Source organism: Fundulus heteroclitus, chromosome 13 (genome assembly GCF_011125445.2).
Source record: "Fundulus heteroclitus isolate FHET01 chromosome 13, MU-UCD_Fhet_4.1, whole genome shotgun sequence".
NCBI classification, from domain to species: domain Eukaryota; kingdom Metazoa; phylum Chordata; class Actinopteri; order Cyprinodontiformes; family Fundulidae; genus Fundulus; species Fundulus heteroclitus.
In genome coordinates this window covers 28,003,075-28,013,246 of record NC_046373.1, presented here as the reverse complement: position 1 = coordinate 28,013,246, position 10,172 = coordinate 28,003,075, and the positions used below count along the sequence as shown (strand labels likewise).

Below are 10,172 nucleotides of genomic sequence, written 5' to 3'. Positions count from 1 at the left end.
GATTTTCACCCTGTATTCAGATTTCAAAAAGTCTAGCTTTGGACTACAATTGGATCTCAAGAAAAGCCCTATTGCCAACCCAGTCCTGCACACTACAACTGTACCTGGCAATGTTATTTTAGTGGCTCCTGATCCCCTTCCTGCTTCTTCAAGTTAACCTCCTGTCCCTCCTCATCACTCCTATGACTGGCCTTATCCTCTCCCTCTGCGTCAACTTCATGTCCACGGCTGACACTGGCCATGTCAGCTATTAATGACAATTGCACAAGTAATAATAAACTCAAGAGAACTTTTGCATAGAATTTACCGTGTTAGAATACAAAATGAAATATAAATCAGCTTAAGAAATGTGCTAAACACACAGACACAAAGGTAAATCATTTGTATCTTTCTTGAGGTGGTAAAAGTAGCTATGTATTAATGTAGAACCAGAACAGTACAACCAGATTTATAGCCTATATATTCAAGTATTTATTTATTTACTTTGAACACAGACTTTGTTCTGAAATATATTTTATTTTTTAATAAAGAAATGTGTTGAAGATTCTCAGTCATCCAGTTCATGATCAATCTAAAAAAGGTTACAAAATAAAACAGCTGGACTTCTATTCTGAAGCTGAAGACGTTTCGCTTCCCGTCCAGGAAGCTTTCTCGATTTAAAATGTTTGGATTAGGGTGGAGTTCCAAAGCGTTATAGACCTGCTGGCAGCTCTTTTTAGAGCTCAGACTTTTGGAGTCAAGTTGTTTAATTTTTAACATAACCTTTTTTTGATCAACAAATAAATGTGTGCCTTTTTCTGTTATGAATTGATTTTAATTTTAATTGATAAAGTAAATTAATGAAATATGCATGTATGGTGTAACATTACTGATAGGCTGCGTTTAATGTACTGTGTGCCCTAGACAAATCCAAAAGCCCTCTGTATGCCAAGTCTGAGATAGGATGACAGGGCCGTGTAGGCAATGCTCGCTAACCGGCTGTTACCCTACTGCCTGCATCTTAATCACTTCATGACTAGTTAGTGAAATCTTCTTCTTTTTTTTTCTTTTCTTTTGCTGGCTTGATGCAATTCCTGTTTTGAATAATAATTCCTGGCTTTCATAGACTTACCTTATTATCTTATACCTCTTCTTATAACCATATAAAGCCATATGCCTTAAACAGGAAAAGCCCAAGTCAATACTGGACCTACCAGTTCTCCACTCCTTGATCAAAATAGTAGATGTGGTTAGAGGATGTTTGAATTGCTGCCTTTAAGGAGATAAACTGGGACTTGCTAATCCACTGTTCCAATCTTTGTGTGCACTACCAAAGTTATCAACAGGAATATCTGTATGGCTTCATTGTTGTATAACCTAGACTAGCTGGTTACACTTGCGTGACTGACGTATTCCGGTAGGTGCAGTGTCACAAACATTGGACAATGTTTTCCCTCTTCTTGTCATAGGAATGTAGGGGTACATGTGACAGTGATAGGGTTAAGTTTAATAACCTCTTTATGATTTTATTATCACCCGCTATGAAACTTGCTCCTTTCTTTGTTTTCCAACCCCCATGTTGTAAATCCTCCTGACCCCATGTGATGTGTGACAATAAAGACAAGGGGACAGAGGCAGTCCGGGGCAGTCGAACTCAAGCTTGTGAAAGAACAGGTCTCAATGCTCCTGGTTCATCTGCCCTCTGTCCTTGTGAAGAGTAAAAAACTTGCATTTGTGTTTGGTTTTCTTTCCAGGATAAAGAGGTTATTAAACTTAACCCTATCAGACAGCGTTTAAGTTTTCCACTTATAGAACTTTATTAGTTGCATGTGCATGCATCTGAGAGTTTCACACTGAGTTAATGTAAAAAAAAAACATTTGTTGCAGTGGTCTTAAGTAATCTTGAGAAAAACAAATCCTGAGACCAAAACAAGACTGAGTAAAAATGTAGTCGAGACCAAGACAAGACTGAAAATGTATTAAGTACCTAAATTCCCTCAACTCACGACTTCATATTCATAGGAGCAGCAGCTCTAATTCAAACTTCCCCTAAATGATGACTCTCTACCCCCTTTCTCTAAGGCTGAGTCCAATCACGATTCATATGAAGTTAATTTAAGCAGCTATTTTATTTGGTTATGACTATTACATCTCATGGCCACTGGTAATGGCTAAAGACAGATTGGTAAAGGCGAATTTTTACCTTTATTTGTCTGTAACAGAGACGACAAAGCTCTAGTAAATAAAACATGCAGACAGTTTTGTGATGCAAGATTGACCCATGACTTTGGAGGACTAATCCCACCGGTTCTAGTTGGAACAGGTCAGGAATCCAGCTACACCAATTCAGTTGTTTTTTAAATGTATTTTCCTCTGTTCCTCAGTTATTCCTACACAAAACATTGTAACACTTATCTTGTGCCAGCAGGTGATAAAAATTATTACATTAGCTACATCAAAATTTAAGCTGAGCATGGCTAAGCCAGTTCCTGGCAAAGGTTTCTCCCAAAACAATGGAATTATGTATTTCCATTGACACGATTAATATTTTCGTCTTGATCATTCTGTACTTTGTGCTTTGATTTAAAATGCATTTTTTGTTGTGGCATATAATGTTGATAGTGAAAATTGGCTTGTGCAAAGTGGACATATATGGAAGAGTTTCATTGATTCAGCCTACACACCAAATAAAATTTTATAACATGACAACAATTCTTTTGAAGAATTTTTGTTTTACTTACCAAAAGATTTGCTTGCGTAGTTTTGGGAGAGTGCCAACAGAAAAAAACTTTTTTTCAATTAATCTTAATTAATCTTTACCTTTTACAATTATCATAAAGGGTCTAAACACTTTTCATTGTAAAATCTTCTCAGTGAAATGTAAATAAAACATATTAATGCCTTTGTTTCAACATCAATATGACATCAAATAAATTGTTTTGTTATCTTATAAGAATTGCCTGTCTCATTCACTGTCAGAAACAAACTATTTGAGTCAATAAATATATTTCTTAATTTAAATCTGCCACAGATATGCATAATTTTGGGCTTAACTGTAATTCAATATTTTTACGAATTCTTGGACGAACACTAAATATTTGTCATACTTATTGAGATACTTTCAGAAGTTCCAATAAGTTATTAGATGCTAAGATTTTACCAGTGTTTATATTTCTTTGAATAATATGGATGCTGGTAATATAACAAGACCTGTGCAAAGAGGAATTCCCTCCCATTTGTGTCAAGCCACACCTCTCCCTTTGAAATGACACCAAACATAATTCCTAATGGCATTGTTGCAAGAAGCCTGTTGCAAGGTTCATGAGATTGTTAGATAGTCTCATCATTTTTCAGAAGTGTTCCATAGGTGCATCTGAAAGGGATTTATTCTCCTATCAGGTAAGCCAAAGGATATCAACACAAATCTTTTGACTTCAAGGGGCTTCTTTGTTTTGTAAAATATGTTAAAAACAGCAATGCTTCTGATTTATACTTTTGTAGTTCTTTGTGCTAGGTTTAAGGCCGGCTTATATATTAAACATGCATTAAACAATCTCTTATAAACTCTAAAAATCCTCTTGCGTATTTTTTTTACCTCATTCTTTGCTGATTGGATTTTTTTCCCATCCAGGATGACGTTTCAGGTGAAAATATTGGTTTTTCTGCTGGCTCTGGCAAGTGTTGCCGTGGTTTTAGAGTTTTTTTATGTTACTGATTGGATACAGCTAAAGGAGCAAAACTCATGTAAGTGTGAGAAATGTTTTTCAAAAGAAGATGTGTTTCTCAATCAACACCTGAACAGTTCTATTGAGCCATTTTTGTCGGCATCGACCAACCTGTCAGAGGAGGATTTCATATGGTGGAAGGTAAGCTTTCATTTTGAGGAACTGTTCTACACTTCTCCATTCCTTGCCTTTCTGTGTGTTTTTCCCTTGGGCTATTCTAAACTGGTCTAACACCAGCCTGCGTTTGTCGTTTTTGACAGCACTTACAGAGCAACAGACACAACTTCAGCTATTATAAAGCAACAGTTGACAAATTGTTTAAGATAATCTCACCACGTCCTATTTTTGAAAAACCCCGCACTGACGGTTGCAGAACTTGTGCGGTTGTTGGAAATTCTGTGAATCTGAAAGGATCGCATTATGGACCCCTGATAGATTTCCAAGACTTCATTATAAGGTAAATAGTCATAAAAAAATATGTAATTTTCACTTTACAATTTAGTAAAACACTATCTGAAATCCTAACCCCTAAAATCTGTTATGCTGTTTAGAATAAATCATGGTAGAGTCAAAGGCTACGAAGAAGACGTTGGGACAAGAACAACTCATCGTATAATGTATCCAGAGAGTGGCTCAACATTAGATAACACTACTCATCTTGTAATGTTTGCATTCAAGATGAGGGATATTGAGTGGCTCATCAGGTCCTTTCCAACAGGATCTTCTGGAAAGTGAGTTTTATTTCAAGTTCCATACACAAATATTGGTTTAGCACTTCATGCATTTAAAAAGACCCTAGAAATGATAAAACAGCTATGGTAGCTATGATGCATATTTATTTCGTCTTCTCATGCAGTGATTCCTCATAATGCATCTTTAATTATCCAGCTGTTTTTTCTGGTTCTTTCGGTCACGACCCAAAGCTCATGACCAGAGATGAGGGTAGGAATGTAGATCGACTGGTAAATTGAGAGCTTTGCCTTTTGGCTAAGCTCTCTCTTCAACACAACGGATCGGTACAGCGCCCTCTTCACAGCAGACGCCGCACCAATCCGCCTGTCGATCTCCCGCTTCATCTTCCCCTTCTTCGTGAACAAGACCCCAAGATACTTAAACTCCTCCACTAGGGGCAGCACATCCTCCCCAACCCGGAGAAGGCACTCTACCCTTTTCCGACTCAAGACCATGGTCTTGGATTCAAGTTTTTTTTCATTTGTTTTTGGAGAAATATTATTCATAACTTTAACTGTAAAGATCAGGCAAATATGCCTGATCCAGTCGCTTAATGTGATATAATGTCAAGCTGAGTTAGGTTAACTAGGGTTTTTTTCAAGATTTTGTAAAGGTATGTAAACCATTTGAGGGACCACATTTTCAAACCAGTGCACTACTGCAACAAAACTTACACAAGTGCTACACAAGTGTCGTAGCAATAGCTCAACTAAAATGTTACATGCGGAATACATGAAGTGGCTCATATGGCAGGGGACTTGGACCCTTTCTCTGATTAATTCAGCTAATAATTATTTGTCCACTTGGGTTTATTCACAGATGTTATACAGTTTAGTGGGGTACACAAAAACACATTTCTCATTTTCTTTAAACCTCTTTGAATTAGTAGGAATTTTTTGTTGACTCAGCAAACCAGTTTGTGGCTGTCATTTGGAGTGTCAATATTTTGAGTGTTCTACATTTAGAGTTTACTGATTATCATCTCTCAAACACTTTCTCATTGTCTGGTTTGACACAGTCACCCTGTTATGGTTAGTTTTGTACAGACTCAAATGCAGACTCAGACTCAGGATGTAAAAATAAATAATAACTTATTTTAACATAAGGCACTTCCAAAAAGGGAAGGAAAACAAAGGGATGCAAGACTCCAGTTAAGTTGCACATGGAAACTCACAGGACTAGACTCTTCAAGAACTTGCAAACATGGACTTGGAAAAAAGGCAAAACTCTCCAGTTTACTTGCATGTATCTTCGGCTGTGGGTTTGGCTGTTTGGCTTTTTGTCAGGCAGGCAGGGTGATCTGAGCAGAATCCAACTTCTCCAAACGAAAACAAGAAGAACAAACTGGCGCCTGCTGTCTGGTTTCAGGGGGTTAAATACTGTCAGGTTGATTTCAGGATTGCCAGCAGCTGCACCACAAAACCAGGAAGGAACCACCACTATGCCACGCCCACTTGCACTGCATAAGATCAAAACACACCCTGTGACACCAATTAAAAGGTGTCATGGTTTTTATGGCTTTCGCCCACAAGCAGAGAACGAACAGGAGGACAAGTACAGATTTTGCGTAGTTTATTTAACTAGAGAGGGAGGAGGGTTTACAGGGCTTGGAGATTTTGAGTGAGTCTCCCCACGGAACGTAGAGATCAGAAAAGGTTAAGCGCCAGCCACAGCACGTGATCTAAAATGTGCAGCAACGCTTACCACTCAGTCGGTTGGACAGAGCCGGGAAGGGAATGGGTATGTCCAGAGATGGTAAGAAGCCGATGTTTTAAGCTGCAGCGAGCTGGTGGAGCAGGTGGCGGATTGACAGGAGGGCGGCCTTGAGCAATCCCATGGAGCGGTTTGAGACTGAGCGGCTTGGCGGCTGGCTGAAGGGGTCCGGGTGATCAGTGGGCTACTAAGCCCGACTTGGTACCACCAAGGGAGCCTCGGAGAGGAACTAGAGCCTGAGGAAGCGTCTGGAATGGTCTTCAGAGGGTAGAGAGACGGAGGGCTTGACTTAGGACATCTGAACACAAGGGAACACTTGAAATGCGATTCAAGTGTGAGGCAACCTGAGAGACACAGGAAACAAGGATTAGTGCTGGAAACGCGAGAGCTGTCAGAGACAGTGGCCACTGAGGCATACCACTCAAGGTTAACACTCTGGCGTCGATCAGCTGGCCGCCCTTCGTTTAAATGCTCAGCACCACCCCGTGAGACGAGAATCAGCTGTGCTCACCACGCCCTCCTGTCAACTAGGGCCACCTGGGGGAAAAAGGAAGCCCGCAGCGGCCAGCTAGGTACTGCCTGCTGGACCCTGACAAAGGGTTAGCTTGGATATTTTGAAGTAAGGTTCTTGTAAACTTTACAAGGAAGATGTCATATCACTGTGACCTTGTTGGGAACTAAATATTTATTGGGATGGTGGATTGTTAACGATATACTCACACATACTCCACCTGTTTTAGCTGTTTTTTCTCATTTAAATGCAACACAGAATGAAATAAAGTTCATATGAAGGGATAACAGACAACATTTGTGCATTCATAAACACGCAGGCATGCATCTTTAGTAATCAGAATCAGAAATACTTTAATAATCCCTTGAGGGAAATTACAGATAAATACAGATCTTGTATCTACTCCAGCTTCAACCATTTGTGTCCGAACCAAAAACGGCCAATCACGTTGCAGTATTGTAGTTTAAGACAGGACGTCCTAGCTGTGACAAAAACAAGAGTTAGTGAGCCCACAGCCGAACCAACATAAACATGGCAGTGCAGGAGGACGCACACGTTGCGGCTGCTATCACATGTTTTGTAAGAAACCACAATTTCTTCTTAGAAAGAAGAACAGGAAGAAGTGCTGTGACCAGCTTACTTATGTTTTAATTTGATCAGCTAAAACCATCCTTTGGTACGCGGGCACTAGGTGTTTCTTCGCTCAGTCAGATCGGAAATTTCATCTGAATGTCCCACCTTTCCCCAAACGGATTTGATGGGAGCAGTCGCAGATTGATAATGTGCAGAATGAACAGTGCAACACATTATCAATACTGCTGGCCAGGTTACAGTTTTGCAGCAGCATTAAAATGACATGTTTCTGTGCTTGTAGTTGGTTGAAAATTTGGCGAATGAGGTGGATTGAAATGTGGTGCTTCTGGCTACTATTCTAGCTCTCCTTCACCCCAATTACTTTTTTATGGCACTAGTGGCCATTTTTTATAATAATCAGACAGGAAATTGGCAGAAAGATAAGGGGGGAGAAATGCAGTAAAGGTTTTGAGGTTAGGAATTGAACTTGAGATGGCTGCATAGAGCACTGATAGACTGTCTACGGGATGCCCGCTCTACCATTAAACCATGTACCGCCTCACCGTGATGAGTTGTTAAATTTCCAACAAGGTCATAGTGATGACACCTTTCTACAACAGATGCCTCATGTTGTAGTGGAGATTGAATTAAATGAAGAGAGGAAGTTGAGAGGATCCTTTTGTGGCTAATGTGGAATTAGTCAACTTACAAAAACAAGGAGGAAACATGAGAGGAACTAGAAAATATCTGATGTGAACAAACGAGTAAAGTAGGAGTTAACATGGCCTGTACACAAAACTGTCTGGAATGTTATAGAATGTAAGTTATGACATGTATGATTTAAATTCCACATTAGTCTAATCCCCAATTAATGGTTAATATTTCTGTTTTAACTCTGGAACACTAAAGTCTTCTTACGTTCTGTTTGAAATTAGTTAATTTAAGTACCTAAACTAAATTATGCTATGTTTTTGACATCATGCAGGCCAATAAAACCCAGAGCTAATAGAAATTTGGTGAGTATGGTATTTTGTGTCAGGATTGTTTTCCCTTCTAATTGAAACACTTTAGTAAGTTTGATGACTTCGTTTTAGGTGATGGTTCTTAATCCAGCTTTTATGAAGTACGTTCATCAGGTATGGGATGGAAAGAAAGGAAGGTATCCATCCACCGGCTTTATGACCTTGATTTTCGCACTTCACATTTGTGATGAGGTATGGTTTTCATTTGTTTCACTGGTAAAATGTCTTGTTTCTAAGTTTTCTGATGTAGAAAATATTATTAAAGTCCAGTTGTCTTCCAATATAACATTTATACAGTTCAGACAAGCTTCAGACTCTAAAGGCAGAATCCTCTGGCTCTAATAGCAGCTCCAAAAACACCTTTCCTAATAGAAAGGTGTTTCAGGAGCAGTTTTTTTTCAGGGCCAGCCTGGGTATTTGCAACCTTGTTAAAGAGTATGACCAATGCGTGCTGGCTTGAGAGAAGTTTATAAGCCCCAAGATTTAAAGTTCCAGGCTTTGATCTTCCCGGGGTAAACCAAAGTCTGGGGATTTTAGGTTAGTCATGTTTCCATTTGCTAGGCGCCATTTATGTAAAACTGCCCCGATGACGTAGACTCGATTCTACTCCTGTTGGTATAAATAAATAAATATAAAGCACAGCTTCTTTCGGCCTGCGCAGCGTGGGGACCGCAGTGGTGTGGGTGTGGGTGTGACAGATGTGGAGGGTAGACGAGACTAATCTGTGCTTTACAGTTTGCTGAATGAAGTTTTGAGCTTTATGAGTATCATTTTTCTTCAGCCATGGCAAGAATGACAAGAATGATTTTAAAGTACAGTCTTGAAAAGTCTCAATCCTTAACAGTCTCTCTGGTGAGACCAGCCTGTCAGCGGGTCCGACAAGTCTGAGCAGGAGAATTGGTTCATTATCCTGATGAACCCACTGCACAGATGAAGTTTGGAGGTGTCTAAAAACATCTTAAAACAACTTTTTGTGATAAATTATGTATGGAAACGCTACCCGGGATTTGAAAAGCCCCAGGCTTCCCAAAAGCTCCAGGCTTTTGTGTGGCAATGGAAAAGAGGGTTATCCAGCACCTGAAGAGAATCTATTCATATTTTCTGCACTCCTAGAGACAAAATATATTTAAGGGCTAAAAGCCTTGATTTTTGCACGATAAGGTCCCTTTAATTAACAGACCAAACACAGCATTGAATTGTAAGGTGAAATGAAAACAGTACATGCTTTTGATTTTTTGGCATACCCCCCAAAACTTTTTGGGGGGGTATGCCACAACTAGGTTTGCACACTTAGAGACAGAAATTTTCCCCATTCCTCTTTGTGTTGTAGCTCGTTTTTTCAAGTTTTACTGCATATTTTCAATTGGATTTAGGACTGGACTTTATCTGGATAATTCTACCACATATGTAAAAAAAAAAAAAAGATGCTTTTTTATGTTACTAGGTCCATGTGTTTGGCTTTGGAGCTGACAGCAATGGAAGCTGGAGCCATTACTGGGAACCGCTGAAAGGCAAAGGATTTAAAACTGGACCTCATCCTGGACAATATGAGTATGCAGTGATACAGAAGTTGGCTGATGAAAAAACTATCCATTTCTATAAAGGAGTTTGACTATTCCCTGAAATGTAAAGTTTATTTTGTAAGTTTTAGTCAGATCCCCAAAGGTTAGTAAACAAAGCATTCAATAAACATTATTTATAAAATGACACTTTTAGTTTTCATTTAGGAATTAAAAAATACACAAACATTACTATAGCTCTGATGGGAATAATGATCAAAACATGTATGTATATGAAGAATACACACTGATGTGAAAAATACACACACACACACACACACACACACACATATATATATATATATATATATATATATATATATATATATATATATATATATATATATATATATATATA

The 10,172-nt window shown here is 38.9% G+C and overlaps 1 protein-coding gene across 1 annotated transcript; it reads left to right on the top strand.

The window, feature by feature from the left end:
- Positions 1-849: 849 nt before the first annotated feature.
- LOC105923180 (CMP-N-acetylneuraminate-beta-galactosamide-alpha-2,3-sialyltransferase 1) lies at positions 850-9,962 on the top strand. The gene is made up of 7 exons (XM_036145555.1): positions 850-3,378; positions 3,611-3,845; positions 3,965-4,161; positions 4,256-4,435; positions 8,219-8,249; positions 8,328-8,447; positions 9,700-9,962. Exons 2-7 carry the CDS (start codon positions 3,612-3,614, stop codon positions 9,865-9,867), a joined length of 930 nt encoding a protein of 309 aa, XP_036001448.1. The 5' UTR covers positions 850-3,378; position 3,611; the 3' UTR covers positions 9,868-9,962.
- Positions 9,963-10,172: the final 210 nt, after the last annotated feature.